A 27,452-nucleotide genomic window follows, 5' to 3' on the forward strand; every position below is an offset into this window, starting at 1 on the left:
TTTTTATTTATTTATTTATTTAGTCATTTAGCAGACGCTTTTATCCAAAGCGACTTACAAATGAGATATCTCTGATGCACCCATCTGTGTCATATACAGGGAAAAAGAAAATTCAGACCACATGATGGTGCAGCTCTCTAAAACAAGCAGTACTTATTACAGGTTTGTGCAGATTCATGGCTTGAGCTGAGCTCAAAAGCTTGGAGAGGTCAATTACATCCATGCGCAGTTCGAAATGACTGGTCACATCGGCCGTGAGGGTCACTACAATAACAGCTTGCAATTCCTGTTTGTAAATGGGAGGCTTCTTCTGAAGACGCATTCATAAATCACTCAACTGCCTTTTGAAGAGAGTAAGCAGTGCTGCCAGACAAAACAACAGCCCGACCGCATATTCGTTAACATCGAGCCCCAAACAATGGGGCGGATGTGATCTCCATGGCGTCTACGTGTTGAATATCAAATGCCATTACTCAGAGTATGACATATGCCTCGAACCAGCCAAGTCTTTGATAGAGTTCAAAGACTGGGATAATGTGCTCATCTGCATTGAAGAAGGGGTCAAAGCATTCCATTCCATGAATGGCAGCGATGGTCCATCAAGTAGTCCAGTGAGGAATGCTAAGACTCCTGTGGCAGTACAAAACCTCAGTGCTGAGGAAATACGTGAAGTGTGTGATGCACTGTCTGAGAAGAAGGACATTGCAAGTGGTGTGGACCTCTCTGGTGGTGTTCAAATATTGGAGGAGGTGTCAAAAAACACTGAAACCTTCTCCAGTGAAGAGTCCGAAGCAGAAAAAGCGCCATTTTTGCAGATGCTACAGAAATGAATAACAATTGCCAAGAAGATGAAAATGCAGTTTGCTCAATTATAAGCCAGAATGATTTGCCAGTTAACAACAACAACAATGTGATGGGAAGCAAAAACCAAAGGATTTCAATTATGGATGTAAAAGAGGCAGAAGATAGTTTGAAAAAATTCTGCTTCCCAAATAAAATTTCTCCAAAAAAGAGGAAGTTGCCATTAAATGACACTGAAGAAGACAAACATGGTTTTTATGGTACCAACTCAAAGACTTCCAGAGCTGCACCATGTCGTAAATGAACTCTGTCTTTTGAAATGGGATCTCTTGACAAGTTCAAAAGGTTGTTTGGGAAGGATGCTGAGAAAAAACAACAGAGTACGGTAAAAACATGCCTTTTAAATCCAGTGTCTTCTAGCAAATCCAATCACTGCTTTGTCGGATCTACTTTGTGTTTAGATTATTTAGACAAGCCCTTATTGAGGAACATTTCAGGTGTTCATTCTCCTTATAGTTCTGAATGTTCTGCTGAATATTCATCATGGTACAGGCGAGACAAACTATCATTGGCTGCCAAATGTTCCTATTTAAAACATGACAAAGAGCCATTCAAAGAGGTCAGCAGAGATACAGACTCTCTTCCTATGGAAAATTCATCTTTCCCAGTTGTGCAAGACGCACACTTTAATGAAAAATCCTGTGAAGTAGAAAAAAGCCTCCTAGAAGATGTGTTATTTGGATCCACTGGAACTGTTGATTCAGTTGTCCATGATTTTTCTAAAGATTTTCCAGGCTTTGCTGTAAATGATCAGGACACAACAATACCAGAAACTTCCTCCGTTTTAGAAGAGTCACACCTCTGCAACAAGAATGTGACTTCCTTTGTAGGAAGTGTAAGCTGTGTTGATGAAGCCAGCGTAACCTCTCAGCATGATCCTCAGTGCAGCAACACAGGAAATGAAGGTCAGGCTACGAATAAAAGTGTTGAAACAATCCCCGTGTCCAGTAGCTGGCTGGCTCGTTATGACAGTTTGTTAGGAAAACTGGTTTACATCAACCAAGTTACAGGGCTCAGCAAATACAACTCTCCTCCTTTGGAGGAGCCTCAAGTGCCATGTACCACAGATGTGACTAACATGGCAGTCAGTGTTATATCAAGAACAGGTGGGAGAAATTCAGCGAGCTGATTTTGGATCACTAATGTACAGATATTTATATTATAATTAGCGTTTCTTTGCTCATAGGATATGAGTACAGGTGTTATCCATTTCATACAGACATTGTATTTCCCTTTCTGCCCAAGCCCAGAGCAGAAAGAGCCCTTAACTCAGGGATAGACAGCAGAGGTACAGCTCTAGACTGACATCAGGACTGAAATCAGCTTTTTAGTGCACATTAACTAATTGTTTTCTTCTTACTCTTTTAAGAGGATGCCCAAGGTCCCAATTCACTCTCGACTTTATTCTCAGAATGGAGTAACCCAGTGTTCATACGGCCTCCAGAGGTAAAAAGACTACAAATGTATTAAATGACATCATTTAAGGGTTTTAATTAATTTATCCGTATTTAACGCTGATTTTAATTAAATTATTTTTGTTAAAAATAATTAATTTGACTCACATATTCTATTAATTATTCTGAAAAGGTTGCTGTGGATGTAACCAGCGGTCAAGCTGAGGGTCTTGCTGTAAAAATCCACAATATTCTTTACCCCTACCGGTTTACCAAGAATATGATCCACACAATGAGAGTAAGTATTTTTACCCTTCTGCTTTTTTTGTGCTTTGAGGAACAGGGATGGCTAGACACCTAAGATAGCAATGTCAAAAGCATAACCTTTTTCTTATGTGGTGAAAACTAATCTAAGATTGTGTTGTTGTATTTTTACCTCAGGTCATCAATCAAGTGGACAAGAAGTTCCTTGCTTGTTTGATAAACACAACAGAGCAGGAATCCTCTGAAAGCAGTATGAATGAAGGTGCCACAGGCTGAAAATCATTACGTTGAAACATTTGTCATTGCTTCCACCTGCAGGAAATCTTCTAGTGTTGGTTGATCAACATGCTGCCCATGAAAGAGTTCTACTGGAGGGGTTGGTAACAGGTAACATAATGTTACAAAAGATTCTATTTCAAATCATTCTTTTAATCAAAAAATACTGAAAAAATGTATTACTGTTTCCACAAAAATATGAAGTAGCACAACTGTTTTCAACTTTGATAATAATAAAAAATGTTTCTTGAGCACCAAATCAGCATATTAGAATGATTTCTGAAGGATCATGTGACACTGAAGACTGGAGTAATGATGCTGAAAATTCAGCTTTGCCATCACAGGAATAAATTACATAACATATATTAAAAAATAGAAAACATTGTAATAATATTTCACAATATTATTGTTTTTTTTTATCAAATAAATGCAGCCTTAGTAAGCATAAGAGACTTCTTTCAAAAACGTTGAAAAGTCTTACTCACCCCAAACTTATAAGAATATGAGAACAAAATAAATTCCATGTAAAAAGCATTAAAAATGCTAATACACTTCATGACATAAGCATTCAATGTATTTTTCCCACACTGCTCTTGTTGTTTGATGTAGACTCCTATGAGGATGACCCAGACACACCAGGAAAAAAGAGGCTGTGTTCTTCAAGTGTTACCCCACCCTTAGAGATTAATGTAACTGAAGAGGAATTGAGACTTCTGAGGTCAGTGCAGCTGTTTGAGTCAACATTCCTGATTCTTCCGTCATCTTCTCTCTAAAAACATACATGTGTGTTCAATTAGTTCTGCACCTTTGCTGAACGGTGCCATAAATCTCTCTTTTGTTCTTGAAGGTCTTGTCAGGCCTTCCTGAGGGGTCTTGCTTTAGATGTAAGGCTCCCAAAGAGTGAGTCACTGAATGTGTTGTTGGAGAGACTTCCCACATGTTTCATAGAGAAAGAAAGCACAGAGCTCCGCCGTGGAAGACGGTCGGTAATTAAAACCATTGCAGAGGTCAGACTCAGTTCTTATGTTTTTTTTTTTATTATTGATTTAAACTCAATTTAGACTCTTAACTGTATGTTTTATTTTGAAGGACTATTTGCGAGAACACATTGAGGTGAGCCGGCATATCCATATGTGATTTGTATCTAATCTGTATGAACAGAATACTACAAATGGTCTGGTTTTGGAGCTTGAAGGATACATGACCGATTTTGTTTTTTTTGACTCATGTTTGCAGCTTCTCCGCTCAACAGGAAGAGTGAGAGGAACACTGCCTCTGACAGTTCATAATGTGCTCGCCTCACAAGCTTGTCATGGTTAGTGTTATAAATTCACCACTGAGTTCAGTTGAAGCATATTCTGTTTATAAACTGTTACAGGGAACACAGGAAATGTCTCATTTAAACCATATGTAGTGAACTGCTATAATTAGCATTTTCTAAATATTCTTATTTTATTAATAAATATTCTAACTTTATTGATTGATAATAATAATTATTATTAATTTTAACAGGAGCAATTAAGTTCAATGACATTTTGAGAAAAGAGGAGTGCTGTAGTCTGGTGAGCTCGCTCTCCTCTTGTCAGCTTCCCTTCCAGTGTGCTCATGGAAGACCTTCAATCGTCCCTCTGGCTGACCTTCACCACTTGGAAGATCCACAGGTATGTTTCAACTAATCTGCAACAAATCTGATTTTATAAGTGCACTTTTTGTCGATTATAAACAGGTTTGAATATCATAAATACTGATAAGCATATCATGATCAGACATAGCACATCATATATCTTGATTTTTTTTTCCCATATATTTTTTAATGCTTTTCTTTGATAAGTTTCATTTTTTTATATCCTCACACAGGATCTTCCCAAACCAAATCTGAGGAAACAGTTTGTACAGAAATGTACAAATCTTGGCAGCTCTATGGAAAAAGGTCAATCTGTTGCACAAAACATGAATTTACATGCAAAAGCATCCTGCGCTTTTGTATTCAATTATTTACTTTTAATAGAGATATTCTGCTTCTGTTTTATTGATGGGCGGCTTTTATTATGTTTCACCTTTTGGCACGTACAGCTGCTGGCAACAACACTGCTCAGAGATAGAGTAGCCAATAATAAAGGACTATACTCGATCATGGAGCATTTTCCTCCAATCAAATTGTTCCTTGCAAGTTTGTGGTCCAATCGACGTAAACGTAGGAGGGCGCTAAAATGGATGACGTTCCTCCCCAGCTCATTGTTGTGCGTTGCGATGATCGCTGGAAGGGGATGCAGGAAGGTCTCACGTTAACGTTAACGAAGTATTACTTCATAGGTGAGTTTTGCACGCAGAAATGACACATTATAACGCACGAAAACAGTCTTAGACTAAATGAATGATCTATATTGATTAATTATATCAGTTTAAACCAAGAGTATCCTATCCTCCCAATTCAAAGATGGCCGAACAGCAGTAAGTTACTGACGTATGAATTTGTCGCTTTCTGCATAAGATTAAAACGTCAATCTTTTTTTATCTCTAATAATGTTTGAGGACTCGCAGCTTCTGTTATGTTAATGTTTCCATGTTTTGCTAATAAAAAGTTGAATATTTGAATGCTCGTGGAGACAGTATGGTACATGCTTTAACGGAATATGAACGAATCCATGTGCTGCTGGTATACAGTAAAATCTTAACGTGACATTATCATGTTACTTTAAATTATCTTGAACCAGTTCGTGTTTATCTTTAGTAGATTTGCATAATTAAGTTGTATGCTGCATTTTGGATCTTTTTGGCCACTTCATGTTTATATACAGTCATGACAATGAAGTGCACCATTCATTCATGACGTGGTCTGTAAGTATCTACGGGATTGTATCAGTTCATGAAAAATCCGAAAATATTAGGGAGATTTTGAAATTGTGATACAGATGTGCTAAAAGTTCATTTAAGAAGGTAGAATAAAAATGTACATTAATGTGGTTATGCTCTATGCATCCTCTGTTAAGCTGGATACATTTTTATAAAAATATAGTAATGATGAACTGTAATATCATGGTGCCTGTATTTGAATGGTTATGTTGGCTTTCTCACAGAATCAGTGATGAACAGGATTCGGATCCACGTGCTGCCGTCCAGCAGAGGTCGAGTGACTCAAGCTGCTCGTGCTCAAGAACCTCGGATCTGCTCTTACACCCAGAGACCCTGTTCACAGCCTCGCCTGGAGGGCCTAGAGTTCTGCATCAAACACGTACTTGAAGATAAAAATGCTCCCTACAGGCAATGCAGCTATGTGTCCAACAAGAATGGCAAGCGCTGTCCCAATGCAGCCCCTAAACCAGAGAAAAAAGAGGGGTGAGGGTGTTTGTTTATTCCCTTAAGACACTTAACAAAGTACCTACTAGAGCTATTTGACCAATAATGTTTTTTTTTTCTTTTTCTTAGGGTATCGTTCTGTGCAGAACATGCACGCAGAAATGCTTTGGTGCAACAAGCTCAAATGCGGAAGGCATCCGCTTCAGGACCTTCCCCTGAAGTGCTGCTGTCTCAGCTCAGTGGCTACAGTCGGCCAGAAACTGGAACTCACAGTCAAGAGGGCCGTAGTGAAGCTAGCCGCATACTAGGTGAGATGTAACTTGCTTCTAATCTTGTGCCATTACTTAATAACCAGGCATGCTTTTGGCCTTGTGAACATTGATAAATCTCTGGAGGTGATGCAAACAAACCTGTGCATGTGTAAAGTGTCGTATAAGTAACAAAAGAACCAATTATGAATAATAGTAGGGCTGCACGATAAATCGCATGCGATATTTAATGTGCATCGATGCGCGTTAAACATCACATGCGATTTATCGTGCAGCCCTAAATAATAGGTTAAAATTATTTATACCCTAGAAATTATTCAAAGTGGAAACAGAATGCAGCTTTTTTTAAAATTATTATATAGTTTTTTTACTACTTGACAGAACTTTTAATAGATCTGAACATAACATAATAAAAAAATTGTGTAAGAGACGCAGTGTTGATTTTTATGGTCATCTATTCTGTATTTATTTCCTTGTATAGATGAAGAGAGTTGGAGTGAAGAGGAGCAGGATCCTATTGTTTTGGATCAGACATGGAGAGGAGACCCTGACAGTGAAGATGAAAGTCTTGACAGTGACCACGAAGACCCTTTAAAGTGAGATATTCCTCAATTTATTTTACTTATCTGCTTTGTCAAAATTAGTTTTAATAATGTCACCTGAGATGTCAATTAATGAAATGTGACTTTCTACAGGCATGCGGGTGTGTACACAGCAGAGGAAGTGGCACTCATCACGCGTGAAAAGCTGATCAGACTTCAGTCCCTCTACATAGACCAGTTTAAACGTCTGCAACACTTATTAAAAGAAAAGAAACGACGCTACCTGCACAGCCGCAAGATTGAACATGAGACAATTGGTAAGGCAGCTGCTTTTATCCTTTGATTGCGTGATATCACATATACAGTCAACATGTATACTCACTTGTGTGTGTGATTCAGGGAGCAGCCTGTTAACGGGTCCAGAGGGGCTGTCCATGAAGGAACGAGAGAACCTGAAAAAATTAAAGGCTCTGCGACGTTACCGCCGTCGCTATGGTGTGGAGGCCTTGCTGCATCGCCAGCTCAGACAGCGAAGACAAGCAATTACTGAGGGAGGAACGCCACAGGTATGGATGGACTTTCTAATAATGTCTTAAGAAAGACAATAGAAGGTTTAAACGCTGCACACTGCCAAATGAGACGGACCTGAATGAAATTTTATTGGCTTTCCCATACTGTCAGATGGGCATCAGAGGAGACAATCTGAGCCTACTGTCATGCTCCGTTATTTTTAGTAATATTATTTGTACATATTTTAATTCTTTTGTGTCTTTTTCTGCACAGGCAATGCGTTTAGGCCAGAGATGCATTTCCTTTGTGGAAGGGACTCGCTGTTCAAATCTGTGTCTGCCAATGACACGACATTGTGTCTCTCGTATCCTTGTTTGTTTCCATACATGCATACATATTTGTGTGTGTGTATATATACATGTGTATATATATATATGTGTATGTATATGTATATATATATGTGTATGTATATGTATATATCATCAGTGTTGAAAACGGTTGTGCTGTGTTCTTACGTGATACATTACACTTACGTATTTGCAGGATTGTTTAATGAATAGAAACTGAATTGAACAGCATTTAATTGAAATAGAAATATTTTGTAACATTGTATATGTCTTTACTGCCATCTTTGATCAGTTTAATGCATCTTTGCTGAATAAAAGTTTTTTTTTTATTTTTTTTTATCGACCAACCCCAAATTTTTTCATGGAAATATGCATATTTATTTAGTAATATGTTAAATATACATATAATATATATTTCTTTGTTTATATGGGCGTACATCTATATAGACATAGATGTATATATGCTTTTGTAGCCCTGAATCAAGGCCCATAGCTTGCTGTAGCTGTTGGTTTCAAACAGCGGCTGATATAAAAGTGTTCTTATGGTCTGTTGACTTTCCCAGGGTTATCTAATGGATAAAGTCGATTCCGTTTGAAGGAACAGTTCAGGTTTTTCATCTCCTCCAGCCTTCGATATCTTTGACATTTCAGAGTTATTTCCCAGCTATGCCAATGCTAGTTCTCTTAATCTCCTTAACCCTTCACAATAGACATTTATCAAGACAGTAGCCAAGTTTTATTCAAAATGTGCCCTGGTCTGAAGGACGTTCCATGTGATCGTCCTGTGCACATGGGACAGTCAGAAGAGCCCCGCTGTCCTCTGCACCTGTCCCTGCCTCCTCCCATGTACCAGCCTGAGCAGGAGTCTATTGCCCCGGAGCAGCTGCCGTCTGCGCCCACAGACATGTACCTCAGTGCCGCAGAGCTCCAGCCAACAGAAAATCTACCTCTGGAATTCAGTGATGTATGAATTGTGTTGGTTTTTCTCATTAAAACTAAAGTTGCTGTGTGCAGTTGCTTTCCTCATGTGTTTTGGCACATTCCTTCACACTAAGTTTCATATTATCAGAGCAGTTAACTCAGCAATCTGCACTAAATTTATTTTACACCTTGCTCTCTCTTCAGATTGCTAAGGTATCCATCAAGTATCTACATGCCTGCAAACAGTGTTGCTTAAACATGTCCCCTGCTGTGTAAATCAAATCTCATAGCCTCGCATGAATGAGAAACAAATTAATCTGGATGTTCAGCAGTCATCTTCCTTTAGTTTGTGTCTGTCATTTTCTGTGTGCCCACAGTAAAACCTCTCATTTAATCTCATTTTTGGAAACATCTCATTTTCCTGTTATGCTACAAACTATTTATGTGCTTTTCCATTACTTGTTCCCATTGTTTGCTTTCAAGCACACAAACAATATTGCAAATTTACCCATATTGCTGGATTTTGTTTGCTGGTTATTTGGCTGTTGACAATGTTGAGATGTTTATTAGTATATTTTTGAATATAAACAGGTTTGCAACTGAAAAACTGAAAAAGTACTAAACCTGAATTTATATTGTGGATGTCTGATAAATATTTAGATGTACTGTAAATGAATTGACTTAAGTTTGAAGAAATGTGCCATTAATTAAGATTCGTAAAAGAAAAGCTTAAATGAAAAAACATGCAAGTATCTCAAAATAATCCAATGGCCATTCGTACTATATTTTGCAGTGTTTTGGATATAAATTTTATATATTTTTTGGTACATCAGTGCCAATGTTTTGATTCCATTCCAGTTATCAGCCAATATTAGAGGTCAGTTGATATTAGACATTTTGTCCAATTTTTATATTTAATTTACATTTGCTGTAATTGTTAATCTTTTAAAAACAATATTTTAATAACTGTCAGTTGTAACCTTTAGCAATTCACAAAATATCTATTTTTCATTCTGTACATTATAATGGTGTGAAGCCTAATTTCACTTGTGACATTTAAAACGATTTATTATTTTTAATGATTTGTTGATTTATTTATTTTTTTTTCAAAAATAGCATAGAACTTTAATATCAGCAATTTATCAGTTATAGGCCATAACATAAAGAATTATTGTCCAGATTTTAAATATTTGCACATCCCTTATCACTGTTGATGTGCAGGATCTTGACGTTGAAGATGAGGGTTTGCAGTGTCCCCCGTCCCCCTTGCTGTTCGACACAGCGCTTGCATTAGAAGACCAGACCATCAGAGAGATCGCCGAGGCCCCCATGGACATTCTGACAGGGGCGGAGCAGGGCGATCTGGATGGCTCTTCCCAAGATGCTGAGTTCTCAGAAAGAGACGAGGTGTCTGTGGAAGGTCAGGTAATTATTTTTTACGCTGTCACTTGTTGGAATAATTAAACAATGCAACGGAGGCAGTATGTCTGTTCCTTGCAATGGCAAGTGAACATTTAAACCCCAGAACTGCTGTCTTATTTTACAGGTTGAATCTGAAATACTTGAAGCAGTTGGACAAGCAGTTCCCATGCAGAATTCATCAAAGGACTCTGACACGAAAACAACAGATGCCTTATCCTGAGCACCTCGTGACCTGATTTTCTCAGCTGTCGTACTGTTGATATTTCAAACAGTCCAGATATCTATTTAAAAGCCATATTTCTGGAAGTTTGCTTTGATTGCTGAAACATTTTTAACCTAGCACATTCTCATTTCTTAAAATAGTACCATAGCACATGTTCTGATATACTGTTAGTCACGTATGGTCACCCTAGCTTTGATTGCTGAAACATTTTTAACCTAAAACATTCTCATTTCTTAAAATAGTACCATAGCACATGTTCTGATATACTGTTAGTGTCTTGTGAAACTATAAGGACAGTTATATGCACAGCTGGAGGTTTGTGTTTTGTAAGGTAAAGATGAGGTACGTATTTCACTACAAAAAGTCTCAAAGCACCATTTCTACTTTTATCCAGTACATTTCTGGTTCCATATTACATTTATAACTCATAACTGTGATTTGTTCACTAAAATAAACCTTTACATCTCATCTTGTTCTTGTTAATTATAAATTTGCACTCATGAAAGGAGGGAGCTCCTGTGGGATAGTCAGGGTTCCCACGGTCTTGGAAAACCTAGAAACATCAGGGAGTTTTTATCTTCAGAGTAATGGAAATATTTATAGTGGATATACATGGTTCTAGTAATGATCTGCTCTGTGTGTGGGGTTGAACTTGATTGCAAACACGGTTTGATTTGTGAGCAAACTGTCCTTTCGAGTTGGCACTTTTTGTTTAAAAAAAGGCAAAGGGGTTCACAGAAAAGATCTGAGTAATACATTAGTGAACTGGTCTCAAACTGATATTTTTCGGATTCTGTATCCAGTAAACAAATGACTGGAAAGGTCATGGAAACTGGTCAAAAAGCGAGAACCCTGGACAATGAAATAGGGTCTTGATGTTGAACATTTACTAGTTGCTTTCCAAGCTGGGAAATTAAGCAGGTAGTTGTGTTTTAGGAGTATGGTAGCTGTTAAACACAAAACGGTTTTAAATTAATATTTATGTTATAATTATATAAAAAGTAGTTTTATACACTTAAAGGCGTAAAATTAAAACGGATAATAAAGATTGGCCACAGAGCATTAAACTGCATGTCAGCCCTGACGGACAAAAATAAAGCTGAATCGCTGCTTAGTCACAAATCATGATTAATGAAATCACTGCAGATGCAAAGCGCAGACAAAAACGCGATGACAGCGTAGCTTAATAAAATAAACTGCGTTAGCAAATAAAATCTATTAAATAAGATAAATGAAAACACGCTTTTGAAAACGCTACGTGGAGCACAAGGCAGGCCCTTTTACTAAAAGTAGGGCGGGCAACACAATTTCAAGCCATGACATCACTTTTCCTGCAAGTGCTTTAACCTAAACACGGGAAGAGAGACGGATGGGAAGAGACGACGATAAAACCTCTAATCAGCGGCTGGGAAAACAGATAAACATGTCCACAAGCTGTGAATTTAAAAGTACAGTTCAAGGTATTTCTTAGCGATATTCATCGGCGATATTTTCACACCTTCCCAAGCAACAAGGATCGCGCGAGGTAAAGAGCCCTTTTTCCCTCAGCCATCGCACGCACAGTTTGACGTTTACGTGTCGAAAGTATGCTGATTTTGCAAAATGCAGTGTATTATGGACGTAGAGGGGTTTGTTGTGGTATTAAATGTTGATGTGCGCGGTGTAAGATTGGAAAGGGAAATGTGGGGCATTAGCCATCCGGCTCTCTGGGACACCGGTGGGGTTGTAGACTGAGGATGCTTGTCGTGATATCCTGCTTTGCTCAGAAATGCAGTGCGCTTGGCTCTTTAATTTCTAATTCTGCCACAATCGACTTCCTTTGAGTTTGCTTCATATATAAACAAATATTTCATTCATATATTTTTTATGGCAGCGCACAAATATCACAATAATCCGATTTTATCTTAAGCCTTTGCATCAGTTTTCCCCGGATCACTGTTTTTTTATGTAGTTAAAGCTATAACGGTAGCCCTTCCTCTTTTTACAGCATAGCGAACGTGCAGCCTGTTTATAGTTACACACTTTGGGAACCCGCAACTTGTTTGTTTACTTGTGTGTGTGATGAGAACGCAGACTGCATTGTAAAATTGCTAATTTTGGCAGTTCATTCTGTTTGAGACCCTAAAACAGCAACTAATTCAAGAGTAATTGAGGGTAAAAGCATGCCCCCCAGCCCCTCCCCTTTAATATTTTACAGATGTTTTTCACATTTGCAAGTCCCATGTTCAAGACCATGTTAAGACTGGCTTACAACCTACAATTCTCCTACATTTAATATTCAAGTTTCAAAGGCAGTGCAGTAGAGATATTTGGGTAATTTTTCATTTAGGGAAACTTTGTTTCTTAGATGATTAAAAAAAAGCAAAGCATTGCTGTTTTAAAAGGTCATTTGTATTGCTCTTTAATTACTTTTTCCTAATTTGTAAGAGTGTTGAAATGTTCAGTTTGCTGAACTTGTCCTCCCCCAGCCATTTTAACTTCTCTTCTATGTATATTTTTCACACATATTTGATACATATGTATGCAATTTGTGGTTTTTAACAAAGAATCACTGTTCTTGCTGTCATTACAGCAAGTATTTTAGAGACCAATTGACCCCCCCCCCCCCCCCCCCCCCCCCAAGTGTCGTCATGGTCCTGTTAACGATATGAGATAGTAGGGAAGAGATAGGGGGTGGGTGGGGAGTGACCCCTGACAGACCTGAGAAAGCTGCCCAGATCCGAGAGAGGCCATCCGCATTGGTGTTCGAAGGCTCCAGCCCGATGACGTACCTCGAAGTGGAAGTCCTGGAGCGCGAGGAACCATCGGGTCACCCTGGCATTGGTCTCCTTGGCGCGGGCCATCCACTGAAGGGGTGCGTGGTCCGTGACCAGGGTGAACTTCCGGCCCAGGAGGTAGTACCGCAGCTCCAGGACTGCCCAAATATTATTATTATCAATGATGGAAGTGACAAGTGACAGTAGCACGTTGCTGCACAAATGAGCATTTAAAGTTCAGAAATTAATTGTCATTAAATTTCCACTTAATAATACAAGACTTTTTTTCCTGGGTGTCATTACCAAACCAGTCGGTTTTTGAGAATTTTATGTCATAAGCTGTCAATTTGTTTTAAGTTAATTGTTGTTATCAAGTCCAAGGTTTATCCTTTAATTTTGTTTCTACCAAAAAGTGAAAAATATCATTAGCATCACATCATTAAAATCACACATTGTACCAAAAACTATTTAAAAGGTGGTTGACCATGATCAGATGTTCATTATGTGCCAAAAGCTTAACATAGATCGAAGACAGTTTCATTTCTAAAGATTTCATTTAATCCAAAGTCCCTCTAATTGAAGAATCCACCCATTTATTCTTACATAGTGCTCTTGGAATTTTGATGCCCAGACAGACCTTTGCACAGCCGATTAAGTAAATAATGTCTCCAAAATAGCTGACAGCAATTGGAGGCGAGATAAACTCCAAATTGCTTGGTAAACCAAATGGCCACAGAGGACATTAGAGGCAGCAGGGGGCCATGCTCCCATGTTTGCAGATAGTCATGGTCGTGTGGTGATTTTGCGAACTACTCCCATGATCACAACATTATCTTCATGTGGCTTTTGATGTTTTTGCATGCCCGACGGACATGCATTGTCCTTAATGGGAGTCAGATGACATAGGCAAGATCACATTATTAAAGATTCATACACATTTAGTGAGGAATTCAGAATGTTTTCCTTTGTGAATTCACTCAAGTGATGAAACCGTTTCCATAGCTCCAACATTTCTAACATAGAATAGAGGGAGTGACCTAAATTAATCGCAAACACCTTTCACTTGAAACATTTCATTCATTATTTGCTTCCACAGAAATGACTGACTCTGTACTAATAAATATAGCAAATTCAGCAGAAATCCACTGACTCTGAGCAGCGTAGTTTGCATTACATATGTAATCACTGTGCCAAAGAGGTCACACAACTATTGTTCTCATATATACATATTTAAATAAGATGCTATCAGTCATAGCGCAGCATTACATTTCAACACGTTGCAGCTCCCACATGGCCTGAAGTTGTTTCCCTGTTATGTTGTAGCTTGCGAACAGTGCCGCTCATTGTTTTTCCAGGTTGTGGCTCATGATGTTATTCCATGGATTGGAGCCCAGAATGGTTGGGGGAGATTGTGCTTGGCCACCTGATCCTAGTGCGCGGCAGAGACGCCGATCAGCTGCTATCACAAAGCAGAGCCACATTAGCCGCATACAAACAAAACCACTGTGAAACATCTGATAAAGGAATGAAGTCCCACAGGGTGCTGTGGGAAAATTTAGAGGTGATATCTTGCATATTTCGCCCCCCGGTTTAATGTTTGTTGTTGAAAGGTTTATGTCTCTTGATTTGTTATTCGGTGCAGCTTTAAGGCAAGACGATCCAAGTGAATATGGTAAAGATGTTAACTAGTAGTCACCATACTTCCCTAGTTGTTTGATTACATTATTATTATTTGTATTGCATGTAATTGTCAATTAGGCATTAATTATCTAATTAAACATGCAGTAAAAATGCATATATTTCCAGAACACCGGATAAAGCCAGGTTAAAAATTTTGTTGACGTTTTGAAGTCAAAACTTTGGGGATTTGGGGTATTTTTTTTATTACTCTATAAATGTAAAAATACTGTTAACAGCCAGAAAAAAAATGTCACTATGATTTTGGGAATAAAATGTTATAAAACCAGGCAAATTATTTATTAGCAAACCCCTAAAAACATTCAGAATATAGATAGGAGTAAAACTGTAAGGTTTGGTGTGTGTAAGTGCTAATGAATTGGAGATTTTTTTGGCTCAGTGCAAGAGAACCCTGATGAAAGAAAAAAAAAATCAGCTGAAATCAGCCTATGCTGGTTTAAGCTGCATGGTCAAGCTGGTCTCCCAATCTGACCAGCTCAAGAAGTGGTCAAAACCCTTCTTAAACCAGCAATGACCAGGTTGAAAGACCAGCTAAAACCAGCCAACCAGTTTAGGATTTTTTCAGCAGGGAAAACTTCCTTTAAAAAATGTAATGTAATTGAATTCTACGTATACAAATAGATGAGGTGCAATAAAAACACTTAAAAGTGTATTTTGGATGTTTTTTCTCCCGGTTGTCTGGAACATCATGTTATAAAAAGTCAAATAGCCCAAAATCTCAAAATAGTTTTTGCCTGTAGTGTCTCGCCTTAAGGAAGCACCTCAGAAAGTAGGGAAGTGAACAGTTCCTTAAATTCAGATGTGAAACTGTAGAGTTTTTATCACAGTTTCATTCGTGCTGCGCTTGGTCATCTAAACATGGCTCTTTGGACAATTAGGGCTGAGGCATGAAATTGGACCTTTGGCAGTGGCTGTTTGGCTCTGAGAGCCTCCATATAACCGGGCAGCCTGATTGGGGCCCAGTAGTCGTGCATTAGTGTGAGGAAATGAAAGCCGTCATTACAGCAGCATCTTTCTTGTCAACATAAAAGGCTAAAAAGTATACTGATGGGCCAGCGTTGGCACAAAGCATGTTTAAACTCCCTCCAGACATGCAGGCTCTCGTTTTACCCATGCTGGGTTAGGACTGCAATGTTTGTTATCAGTTTTCCCTGCTGGCGCATTTCCCCTCACCCTGCACCCCGGCAAACTGTTACCATGGTTATGGATTGGGGGATCATATAAATGCAGAAAACTCATCAATTACTCTGGGATGCTGGAAAGATATGCCGTATACACAGCAGGGGAGTGGGCTGCCATCTCCCCAAGACATTACTACTGTTTTCACAAACACTGCAGATATTTGGATGAGCGCAATTACTCTTGCAGCATTCTCTCCTTCCAGTCTTTGTTGTGTTTTTGAGGTGCATAGTGAGGCTTTCTTGCAAATTCGTACCTGTATTTTACACATTCATGTATATGCGTGTCTGACATGATGTGCATTTTTTTGTTAATTTAAGGGGAAAAAAATCTGATAATTTGACTTTATGACAAGGCAAGGTTAGTTTAGGTTGTAAAAGGTCATGTGGTCTGACTCACCAAAACCATAATGATATTTATGAATTGATAATTAGGAGGGGGAGTAGTATTAAAAAAAACATTTTGAGGATTATTAAAATGGATTTTGAGGATTATTAAGATGTATGGTCACATCTTTTCAAGGTGTAAGGAAAATATTTTATACTTCATGGTTGCACCACATGACATTTTTAGACATTAACAGTGTTATTTTAGTATTATTTCTGTAGTATTATAATATTTATTATAATAAATATTATAATTAGTTATATTATTATTATTATTAATAATAATAATTTTATTATTAACCAATAGGCCACGACTTTGGGGAAGTCATGGCCTATTGGTTAGAGAGTCGGACTCGTAACCCAAAGGTTGTGGGTTCGAGTCTCGTACCGGCAGGGATTGTAGGTGGGGGGAGTGAATGTACAGCGCTCTCTCCCACCTTCAGTACCACGACTGAGGTGCCCTTGAGCAAGGCACCGAACCCCCAACTGCTCCCCGGGCGCCGCAGCAAAAAAATGGCTGCCCACTGCTCCGGGTGTGTGTTCACGGTGTGTGTGTGTGTTCACTGCTGTGTGTGTGCACTTTGGATGGGATAAATGCAGAGCACTAATTCCGAGTATGGGTCACCATACTTGGCCACATGTCACGTCACTTTATTAATATTTTAAATTAGCTTTTTTTTTTTTTTGGTAATTTTGTTATGTACTTTTGTAATTTTTTTGTAGTTTTTTTTGTAAATAATTTGTTTTATTTTTCAATTTTAATTGTAGTATTTCTTATTACTAAATTATTCTTATAACTTATTTTATTTGAATTAGTTGCCAACATTTTATGTTTTTCATTTTTTAAGGTTATGTAAAATAATAGGAAAATATTTTATACTTCATGGTTGCACCACATGACATTTTTAGACATTAACCGTGTTATTTTAGTATTATTTCTGTAGTATTATAATATTTATTAATATTTTAAATTAGCTTTTATTTTTATTTTTTATTTTAGTAATTTTGTTATGTACTTTTGCAGTTTTTGGTAGTTTTTAAAAAAAAATGTTGTTTTATTTTTCAATTTTAGTACTTCTTATTACTAAATTATTCTTATAACTTATTTTATTTGAATTAGTTGCCAACATTTTATGTTTTTCATCTAATATTTATTTTATTTTAGTTTTAGCATTATTTTAATTAACATAAATATTTTTAATAGTTTGTTAACAGCATTGGTCATTAACTCATTAGACTTTTGTAGAAAATGGTATAAAAGATTTTTGAGTATACAGATATTAAAGGGTTAGTTCACCCAAAAATTAAAATTAGCCCATAAATTACTCGCCCTCAAGTCATCCTAGGTGTATATGACTTTCTTCTTTCAGACGAATCCAGTCGGAGTTATATTAAATATTGTCTTTGATCTTTCAAGCTGTTTAATGCCACTCAGCGGGTGTTGCATGCATCAGTCCAAAAGAAGTTAAATAAAAAGTTCCCATCCATAAAAATAAGTGTCTCACCAGGGGGTGAACAAAGGCCTTCTGTAGCGAATCGATGCGTTTTGTAAGAAAAATATCCATATTCAAAACGTAATAATCACTTTAATCTAGCTTGCGCCAACAGTTGTACATGGAAGCAGCTCCGGGCTGATGACGTATGAGTTCAGCGTTGCGCATGCTAGGATTGGGTACCGTTCACATTTTAACCGGTATGGTAGCGGTATCGGTGCCGGTACCCAACGGTACCTTTTTTCGGTACTTTACTCTCTGTGTAATTACAAAAACATTTATTTCAGTGAAAAAATAAGTCCAAAAGTGTCAATTTCAACATTTTAAACAATAGGGCCCTACAAACTTTCTCTTTCTTTCTTTCTTTTTCCCCCCCCAGAAATTCTTGTTTTAATTTTTCTGAAAATCAAATGAAGGTATTAAACATTTATTTTAAATCAAATGAAAATTAAACCCTTTTATTTTTGGGCAAACAAACTGTGGTTTACTGTTGAAATTAATACATGGAAGAAAAATTGTGTGAATATTCCTTTAAAACATTTTTTAATAGGCTAATAATTGTATTGTTTTCTACAATTAAGTGATTAATCTGGTTGTAATATTTATTTTTTATCATTTGATTGTTTTATTTAAATTTGATAGAAAATGGAATATTTAAAGATGTACATTATACTGTACAAAAGTAATACAAGAGTAATATATTTCTGTTACATGTTAAACCATACTTTTATTTTGACAGGTTGCCATGAAGTTTCTGTGTGTATACAGTATGATGATGCTAGTTTTCTCAAATGAAACGGTAAAATTCTCGCGAAGTGACTCTCACAGCAGCTCTGGAGATTAAGTTTTTGTGTTCATGCCGTCATATAGTGAGAAGCAGAGGCCGAAAATCACAGCGAGCTTCACGCGTGCTTCAGTATTTGTGTAGTAAATAAAACCGCGTTTCCGCCATTCATACATACAGAGGCAAGCGGAACACGCAGGATTCATATTTAAACCGTCTTTTTGCATTTTAACATTCACAGACACTAGTTCATATCGCGATTCGAATTAAGTGGCAGACCAACTTTAGATTTATTCGTCCGTGGCGCAATATTCATATTTAAACAGTGTTTTTGCATTTTAATATTCACAGACACTAGTTTATATCGCGATTCGAATTAAGTGGCAGTGGCCGCTTTTGATTTATTCGTCCAAAATTGACGAATTCCGTGGCATTCCGCGCTATAGAGTAAATTAAGTTTTTATGAATGGGCTCCGTGACCTTGTCCGCGTTTTTGCAGAAACCATATGGCCCTAGAAATGTAACCACACTTCAGAACATTTCGTCTTGCCCTGTGTGTTGTTTGAACGAGTTGCAGGGGTGACCTCACGTCACAGGGTTTCTCTCTCTCTCTCTCTCTCTCTCTCTCTGTAGCGCATGCGCCCAGATGCGTTCTCAGGTACCGAAATTTGGCACCGATTGATTTAATGTGAATCGGTACTCGGTAGTACCGACGCAATTCGGTCGGTACCCTTAAAAGTACCGAGTTCGGTACCCAACCCTAGCTCATGCGCGGGTGAGTCTCGTGAAAACTAACGTTTGTTAACAGGAGCAAAGGAAGCAAAGTTTCCTTACTTAAGCAAAGGAAAACCAGTCTCCTCTTGGCTTATATCGAAATCCTCCAACATTCTTCTTTACAAATCCTCGTTTTGTACTTCTAATAAGTGACCGGTGTTTTGTTTTGATCTCTCCGCTGCGCTTCCGCGTTCATCACTTCTGAGCGGCGCATGAGCAAAGCTGACCTCATACGTCTTCCGCCCGGAGCTGCTTCAGTGTACAACTGTTGGCGCAAGCTACATTAAAGTGATTATTACGTTTTGAATATGGATTTTTATCTTACTAATACGCATCGATTCACTAAAGGAGGCCTTTGTTCACCCCCCCGGAGCCGTGTGAGGCACTTTTTATTATAGATGGATGCACTTTATTTAACTTCTTCTGGACTGCAACACTGCAACACCGACTGCCTGCCATTAAACAGCTTGGAAGATCAATGTACATTTTTAAAGGGGTGGTTCACTGTTTTTTTTTCTAGGCTTGATTGGTGTTTATGGGGTGTAGTCTAAGATGTGTTAATGCTTGGTTTAAAAAAAAAACGAATTATGGGCTAATTTTCATTTTTGGGTGAACTAACCCTTTAAATTGAAACATGGCAAATGCATTCTAAACTATATTTTTATACAAAAAAATTATTTCTTTATCACTGACAGCCTTATACGTCAATGACTTGTGTATGTTAATGTACTGTATATATTATTACAGTGGGTTTGTCAAGATTACATTCCTGTTACCTTCCTGTATACTCAGCCAGTAACAGTATCTTTTGCATTGAACAGTGGCACTTTGAGAACCTATCAGCTGTGACATAGTGAAAGCAATGCACCCTTGCAAATATATATGGATTTATTTTGCTTCACATTCACACTGCAGAGAAAAAAAAGTGAAGCAAACATTTGCTTTGGTTTCTCACAGTGTGCCAGTCTTTAGCTGCAACAAACATTCAATTCATAGTTTTACTCAGCGGTAATATGCTTTGGAATGTGGCCTTAATCAATTCAAGCAAACCAGGTCAATGGCACATCCTGTTTGGGGATAAATGTCTACGATTTGGTTGGGCAGCAATGAGAGTCAAACAAACCTCATCGTCATTGCTGTAGAGTGGGGCAGTTGTACAGCAACATTTGATATGGCAGGGGTCCCTTTTCTCTGGCACAAAGAGGCTACAGTCACGGACCCCCTTTGAAAAGCCACACCACCACCCTGTTTGAAAGCCAGGAAAAATGGCCTCACGTGCTTTCATTTCCCTTCTTTTTTCTCTCCAAATGAAAGCATTGGCGGTTTAGGATCCAGTGACCTTTAGCCTGTTAATTACGCCAACTATTCCCCCGAGAGGCTTACCAAAGCTGATGTATGTTATGTTTATGTTAAATATGCATCCTGCCCTTCGACAGGGTCACTTCTTTTAAAACACCCACATTATCAATCTGGCTCAAAAGAGCGGTCCGTTATCTTTGCGACCTTTTTTGGCTGACAGAATTCACATATTTATGTAGCTCAAAGGATTAATGGCTGGACGGAAGTACACGCAGAACACATTAATATGGCTTAAATATGGATTCTAGCGTTTCTAAGTGGACAGTGTGGCAGAACAGAAGACGTCATCCATATTTCGTAATGTAAATAAAGCAAAAAATGAAATTTATAAAAAAAAAAAAAAAAAAAAATCAATAAAAAATATTAATAAAAGTTTTTGTCAATGTGATTTAGGCATCACAACTTTTTTGGCTGGCAAAATTTACATATTTATGTAGCACAGAAGTATAACGGCTGGATAGAAGTACAACCAGAACACATTAATATGGCTTTATTAATAAAAGTTTTTGTCAATTTCAAATCAATGTAATGCTTTAATTTAGAAATCACAACTTATTTGGCTGACAGAACTTACTTATTTATGTACTGTAGACGACTAAAAAAACTACACTATTTAAAAAAATTGATAAATCATTAATAAAAGTTTTTGTCATGTCAAATCAATATAATGCTTTAAATTAGGCATTGCAACCTTTTTTGGCTGAAAAATGTTACTTATTTATGGACCGCAGAGGACTAAAAAGCGACATTATTTAAAAAAAATAAATAAAATCATTAATAAACATTTTTGTTTAGGCATCACAACTAACAGACAGAATTTACTTTTGTATGTAGGGCAGAGGATTAATGGTGGGACGGAAGTACACGCAGAACACTTTAATATGCTTAAATATAGATTCTTGCATTTCTACGTGGACTGCGGCCACATGCGGCAGAACAAAAGAGGGAAGGTAGGGAGCTGAAATGGCTGTGCATCCCAGGTGGAAGGTGCCGGAGGGCATTCGCTTTGAGCCATGGCGCCTGGTGTCCAGATGTTTAGTGGCTGTGTCCATGTTCACTGGCTCTGCAGTCTGCTGAAAGCCAGGCTTCACTGCACTTTACTGCAGTGCCGGCACGGGGACACCGGCTCGGCCAGCGCAACTCACATGCCAGTCTTTAAACCAAGCGTATAGCCCACTGTTTTATTATGCTGAGCTGTTTATTTTACAATGGAAGACCATTTTTCCAGGTTTGTTAAACGTGTGGCTTTTCTTCCTTTTGTTTATCAATGGAACCCGATCCCGACCCTCCCTCTTTTTTCCCAATACAGTAGCCAGGGTGACATTTAGTCAAGGTGGTAACCATGACTACAAGATTATTCCGCTTTGGCTTTACCAGATGTCCTTGTCCCGTAGATACAGCGTTTGTTCGTGCGTTTGTGACCTCCAAGTCAAATTTGCTTTGTTAGGTGGGTTATTTGTCTCAGCGTGTTTGTACAGTTTGTACTTGCATGGTATATTTGGAATTTAGTGTTCACGCTTATCCTTGAATTAATGTGGAGGATAAATGCTGTTGGATAAGTCATTGTTTATTGTAAAAAGTCATGGTACTCAATTTTCAGTGTTTACTGCTACATAATTGTTTCTGTAATACAGAAGACGTGTTCCCTGCGGGGCAGAAGGACCAGTCAGTTTAGCACAGTGGCGTCCTGCCCACTCCTTCTCTCCCTTAGGCTAGTGTCACATTTCTAAAAGGTGGATTAGCCCCTCCACCTCACATGGAGTTCAGCACATTACCGCCCATTAAGCTGTCTCACTCTCAATGGGGGCTTTTTTTTGCCATGAGGCTGATTTATTCCTTTAATCCTGAGTCACCCAAATGCTTTGTCATTGACCAACTGCTGGCAAATGGAAGTGGACCTAACACTAGCAAATGTCTGTCGCAAGGATTTTTTTATTAGGGATGGTATTAAAATTCAGACCGATTCCAATTAGCTGATTTATATTTTTTCATTTAGCAGTCATTAATTATTATTATTATTATTGCATGGTATTACTATCTAAAAGAAAAACACACTAAAATCAATCATTAAAATCAATAGTAAATTTCACAACAATGTTGTGATGCCTAAACTGTATTTTTTTGTTTTATTTACATTATGAAATATTTATTTTCATATATTTACAATATTTATTTATGGAAATAAATATTTATTCTGATATCTGCTAAAGGAAAATTTCAGTTTGAATACAATAAAATATTTTAGATTATTATTATTATTATTATTATTATTATTATTATTATTATTATTCATAAATTAGTGGCATTTTGTTGTAGAATTTTAAAACGTATCTATCTATCTATGAATGTATGGACATATAGATGCACTACAATAATATTGCACAATAGATACTATTAGTAATGCAATAATACCATTTAATAATAATATATTGAAAATTGATAGATACTAATTTAAAAAATAAATAACTGATGTAGTCTAATATATAATGCTTCTTTCTGTTCTGTATATGTGGAATATCATTCTGTGGAATCTCAGTAACATCCTTCTCTCAAGCATTTGATGGTCTCCCACACAGAATCCAAGATTCCCTAATCAGCTCTATCAAATCACAGTGTTATTGTAGTTATGTAACATTTGTGAACTCCAGATATTGCTCAGTCAGGCTCAATCAACAGTCTTAAAATGTAATTGCCTGCATTACTTCCTTTGAGATTTTCTAATTAGGCCAAATGTCCAGCTGTGTTTAAGGAGATGTAGTTCAGCAGAACTGTTACAAGCATGTTAATGTCACTTGGCACCTGGGGCTTACAGATGCTTTCAAGTGTGCTCCACTTTGCATGTCATTGCTGGGTAGTGAATTGGTAGCACATTGGAAAGCCAAGACGACCTCCCAATACGACTTTGAATTCCTGACATTTAGGCAAGGCAAGGCAAGTTTATTTATATAGCACATTTCATACACAATGGTAATTCAAAGTGCTTTACATAAAAGAAAAGAAAAAATCACAACAATAAAACAAGGAATTTAAAAACTTTGAAAATGATTAAAACATTGATTTAAGAATGCACAAAGTTTTGTTGTTATTATGTGTGTATACAAATAAAAGTAGACCATTTACAGATTTGATTGATGTATTGCTCTTATCTGTAAGATCAAAACTGAAAGTGTAATTTAAGTTCTTTTCGGTGTTATCAGGAGAAGATGCCACAAAACACGTATCCGTGTTTGCCGACCCCAAAGGGTTAAACTTAATTTAAAACGGTTAAGAATAGAAAACGATTATACATAAAATATAGTGCAATCAGTTCGGACATCGCACAGTGCTCATTCAATAAATGCACAGCTAAACAGATGAGTTTTGAGTCTGCATTTAAATGTGACTAATGTTTTATTCTTCAAAAGCAGACATAGTATCTTCTTTTTGATAATGTGGTCGAATCTGTCTGACCTCTGCATAACTTGGGGATGTGCTAATCACCTTTGTGCTAATGTGCTAATTTAAGACCATCATGTCACAATACGCCTCATTATGGATCCGGATCATTTTATGTAATGCCGTAAGTCTATCCCTCATGGGTGTTTAGACATGTGAAAGTGGAGTTTAAAGGATCACAATGGCCCTTTGTCCAGAAAGCTCTCACCCCTTGACTGTTGACTCCAAGACAACATGTGACCCCCTTGCATTTGGGTCATTTCATCCAATTTGGTCGTCTCATGTGAAGACACTAACACTAGCTGAGGTGGAATTCCTCCTACAGGCATGCACATATGAATTAGTGTCTGGCAAGGGCATGATCTGAGGTTCATTCACAGTCCAGGATGAGCTTTTTCAGCCCTTTGGCCTTGTAGATGGCCCTGTAGCCATAATTCAAAGATATTTAGATAAGCTTTAAGTGCCTGCACGAATTTTGTTGTCCTTTGAGCAAATAGATTTTGTTTTATTAGGGGAGGATTACTAAAGTGTCAAAATCTCCTCTCAGGTTACCAATAAGTATGTCTACATGCAGGTACAATTGAGCAAGAGTTGAATCTGTCTGTTGAAGTATACATGACACAATGTGTAATTGAGCTACATCAATATTATCCATACGAGGACGCTTAGTCACAAAACCCAGACTGGTACAATTTCAGTCATACTAAAGCATTTACATGACAGTTTAAAAAGATTGCTTTAGTCCGACTTAAAGCTTTTGTAACTACACTTAGGTAATGTACATAAATTACATATTTTCAAAATTGACTAGTCAGCGAGTTACCTTATGTTTATTTCACTAGCTCTGGCTTGCGGACTGTCTGCATGAAGTAATTTTCGTCAATGTTACAGTTCTCTGATGTCCTCGCACACAATCCACGTGCAGCCCGGGGCTATTGTGCATGTGCGAGTGATTTAAGTGCTCAAAAAGAGCGGCCCACTAGATGCGTCTGTCCATGCTCACGGCCAAAGTAGTGTGTGAGGCAAAGCGGAACATGGAAAATGAAGTATACCTGAGCTTATAGTTTGTCGTGTTCATCCTAATCTGTTTTAAGGATTCCCTGTATATTTTTATAAGTTGGTGTTGGGTTTGTTTACATAAAATGCTTTCAAAAACAGCTAGATGAAGCACAACTGAATGGAAGTGATGTGAACACCAAAAAACAGCGCAAGATGTGACGTATTGGCCAAAGGCATCTGTCTGAATGTGTATAGCTAATGTAGCGGTGCTTTAGAAAGGGTTAATTTGTTTAATTTTAGTCTTTTTTGAACTTGTTTTCTAGTAAAAAATGATCTTATTTATATCTAAAACTTCCTAAAACAAAATAATTTGAACAACACTGCATAAGATATCATTTTCATGGTATATTGAATATTAGTGTATTATGTCTTACTTTTTGTTATTCATATACTTATATAGTATTTATTAATATTTTGATTTAGCTTTTTATTATAATTTCAGTTTAATTTTAGTTTTAGTAATTTTGTTATGTGTTTTGACATTTTATTTGATATATTTCTATATAGCTTATAGCTTTATATATAAGCGCTATAAATTTTTGTTTTTTTTTATTTCAAGTATGTATCCGGGATGTCTCTTCTTTTCCCAGACACTTGCATCTTTGGAAGCAGTGTTATTTATTCAGGTCAGTTTTTGGTCATGCAGCTCCACATTGACTTCCACAGTATCTGCAGTCGCAATCCAATCAGTGCAAGTCTGATAAAGCAGTCTCAATCCTCTTAGAAAAGAAGCTCCTGCTCCTTGACAAGGGGCGGAGTTGCCTGGGTAACTCCATTTTCTCCCCTGTGCTCGTTCGGATATCCGTCCTTGTCCTCATCTTTGTTCGGGGTGCCTTTTTGAAATATAACCCCCTCTCTTTTTTATGGCCTCTCCAGCAGTTGTAGGGTTAATGTTTAGCTGCAGCCGTTGGAGGAGGGAGAGACACTCAGAGGAGAGGTGGTGGGGCTGGCCCACAGCTGTTGTAGTAGGCTGGGTCTGTTGGGGTAGGATGCCTGCCTCACACTCCCTTGAACAATGGGAGGACATGGAGGCCACTGCAGATGGCATAGACAGTTTCCTCGCACTTACCTAAGGACAGGCACTGTACTTACAGAATAACGTGAGGAGGATTTAAAGGGGAACGTTAAAAAATTGCAAAGGGCTGCTTTGTGGCGTTTGCGGATCTGGCTCCTGTGTCTCACATTTGCCTTGCATGGGCAGCACTGAAACGTCTGGGATGCTCTGACTGGAATTAAAGGTAATTTTATGCATAGCTGTTCGCAGCGCTGGTTTTTAGCCACGGTTGAATCCCTTCTGTATGTTTCTCGCTGTATTTCAGTGACTTGTGTTTGCAGGCACTTTGTCAGGAGTGTGTTTCATGATCCATTGGATATCAGATTTGGCTTAGTATGGAATAACTATGCATTTATCCCTTGGCAAACAGTTTCACAGCAATCTATACAATATATTTCTATATATTACCTTGATGCATTCATGTTTTTGAAAGTTCTAGAACGTTGCAGGTAGGTCATTGATGATTCTGTATGTTAATCAATCAAAACGGTTTGCTTAAGCCGGCGTAGTGTGATTAAATGACCCATTCAAGTTTTCCTTGTCCTGAAAAACAGCTGATGCCATTTTTAAATGGACTATTAAAAAGTCTATTGCGTCGCCATCTAGGTTAGAGAAGCAGTTGCATGCTAAAATGTTAAAAAACACAAGTCTGTTTGATTTGGATAAGGGACAACATGGCTTGCATCGTTCAGTGTGATGCCTGAAGGACTCATTGTTTGGGTGTGAGTGATCACCTTATTTAACTCTAAGCTGACTGTAAGTAATTGAGATTGGAGTTTCATTCACAGTTAGTCTGCGAATCAAAATAGTCATTGAAGAAGCCGAAGCTTTTGCTTAGTCCTCTTTTAAGTGTGTTTAGGTAGCTCATGCTGCAGTCAAGGCCATGCAAATGTAGACAACATACTTCGTCTAGATAGGTACGCTGCCGCAAAGGACAACAATAGTGCATGAGTCTGCAGATGCCTGCATAGTAACTTTGCTGAAAGCTACTGAGTAACATGGCTTGCCTTTTATGTTTTGTGCAAAATGGAGGACTAGAGAGTCCATAAACATTTTGAGGGGGCCTTTGCTGTCACTGATGCGACAGCCCGAGCGAGTGGACGAAATAATCTTTAAAGCACACAGAAAATTGCAATGGAAATCTTTACC

General features: G+C 37.8%; 4 protein-coding genes and 1 long non-coding RNA gene across 9 annotated transcripts in view; 3 read left to right on the forward strand and 2 right to left on the reverse strand.

The window, feature by feature from the left end:
• LOC107687438 (transmembrane protein 240-like) overlaps positions 1-2,818 on the reverse strand; it is a 16,738-nt gene extending 13,920 nt beyond the window's left edge. Inside the window, exon 1 of the mRNA XM_016484788.1 lies at positions 2,692-2,818. The gene's annotated coding sequence lies outside the window, so the exon portion shown is untranslated. The remainder of the gene's footprint in view (positions 1-2,691) is intronic.
• LOC107687437 (DNA mismatch repair protein Mlh3-like) lies at positions 1,193-4,964 on the forward strand. The gene is made up of 12 exons (XM_016484785.1): positions 1,193-1,766; positions 2,231-2,307; positions 2,449-2,553; positions 2,697-2,781; positions 2,838-2,906; positions 3,405-3,513; positions 3,643-3,802; positions 3,885-3,908; positions 4,032-4,110; positions 4,308-4,456; positions 4,653-4,725; positions 4,869-4,964. The coding sequence occupies exons 1-12, from the start codon at positions 1,448-1,450 to the stop codon at positions 4,895-4,897; spliced, it is 1,278 nt and encodes a 425-aa protein (XP_016340271.1). The 5' UTR covers positions 1,193-1,447; the 3' UTR covers positions 4,898-4,964.
• On the forward strand, positions 4,940-10,492 carry LOC107687436 (KAT8 regulatory NSL complex subunit 2-like). 2 transcript variants are annotated; one of them, XM_016484783.1, is made up of 10 exons: positions 4,940-5,108; positions 5,873-6,131; positions 6,222-6,400; positions 6,843-6,957; positions 7,057-7,220; positions 7,303-7,469; positions 7,687-7,777; positions 8,471-8,724; positions 9,903-10,106; positions 10,228-10,492. In XM_016484783.1, the coding sequence occupies exons 1-10, from the start codon at positions 5,006-5,008 to the stop codon at positions 10,321-10,323; spliced, it is 1,632 nt and encodes a 543-aa protein (XP_016340269.1). In that variant the 5' UTR covers positions 4,940-5,005; the 3' UTR covers positions 10,324-10,492. The 2 variants fall into 2 exon arrangements, with proteins under 2 accessions (XP_016340269.1, XP_016340270.1); XM_016484784.1 differs by having other exon boundaries at positions 9,903-10,101; positions 10,228-10,312.
• LOC107687439 (uncharacterized) lies at positions 10,360-10,788 on the reverse strand. Its single transcript, XR_001634132.1, has 2 exons — positions 10,542-10,788; positions 10,360-10,439 (listed from the first exon to the last, which is right to left on the reverse strand). It is a non-coding gene; the product is annotated as an uncharacterized LOC107687439 (long non-coding RNA).
• An 864-nt stretch (positions 10,789-11,652) lies between these two features.
• LOC107687440 (nck-associated protein 5-like) overlaps positions 11,653-27,452 on the forward strand; it is a 32,469-nt gene continuing 16,669 nt past the window's right edge. For 2 of the 4 annotated variants that reach the window (XM_016484789.1, XM_016484790.1), the window contains exon 1: positions 21,787-21,983. In XM_016484789.1, coding sequence (XP_016340275.1) covers positions 21,942-21,983 — 42 coding nt within the window. In that variant the 5' untranslated portion in view covers positions 21,787-21,941. Of the gene's footprint in view, positions 11,852-21,786; positions 21,984-26,088; positions 26,488-27,452 lie in introns of those variants that run through there. The other 2 variants (XM_016484791.1, XM_016484792.1) reach the window with 2 other exon arrangements.

Source organism: Sinocyclocheilus anshuiensis, unplaced genomic scaffold, assembly GCF_001515605.1.
Source record: "Sinocyclocheilus anshuiensis isolate Anshui unplaced genomic scaffold, SAMN03320099.WGS_v1.1 scaffold1114, whole genome shotgun sequence".
Classification (NCBI taxonomy): domain Eukaryota; kingdom Metazoa; phylum Chordata; class Actinopteri; order Cypriniformes; family Cyprinidae; genus Sinocyclocheilus; species Sinocyclocheilus anshuiensis.

Bases quoted from the DNA above. Each gene is read 5' to 3' on its own strand.
- LOC107687437 (XM_016484785.1), top strand. From the start codon at position 1,448: ATGGAAAATTCATCTTTCCCAGTTGTGCAAGACGCACACTTTAATGAA. The intron at 2,308-2,448 runs GTAAAAAGACTA...TATTCTGAAAAG, and splicing joins TGTTCATACGGCCTCCAGAG to GTTGCTGTGGATGTAACCAG. The intron at 4,111-4,307 runs GTTAGTGTTATA...TAATTTTAACAG, and splicing joins CGCCTCACAAGCTTGTCATG to GAGCAATTAAGTTCAATGAC.
- LOC107687436 (XM_016484783.1), top strand. From the start codon at position 5,006: ATGGATGACGTTCCTCCCCAGCTCATTGTTGTGCGTTGCGATGATCGC. The intron at 6,401-6,842 runs GTGAGATGTAAC...TTCCTTGTATAG, and splicing joins TGAAGCTAGCCGCATACTAG to ATGAAGAGAGTTGGAGTGAA. The intron at 6,958-7,056 runs GTGAGATATTCC...GACTTTCTACAG, and splicing joins GACCACGAAGACCCTTTAAA to GCATGCGGGTGTGTACACAG.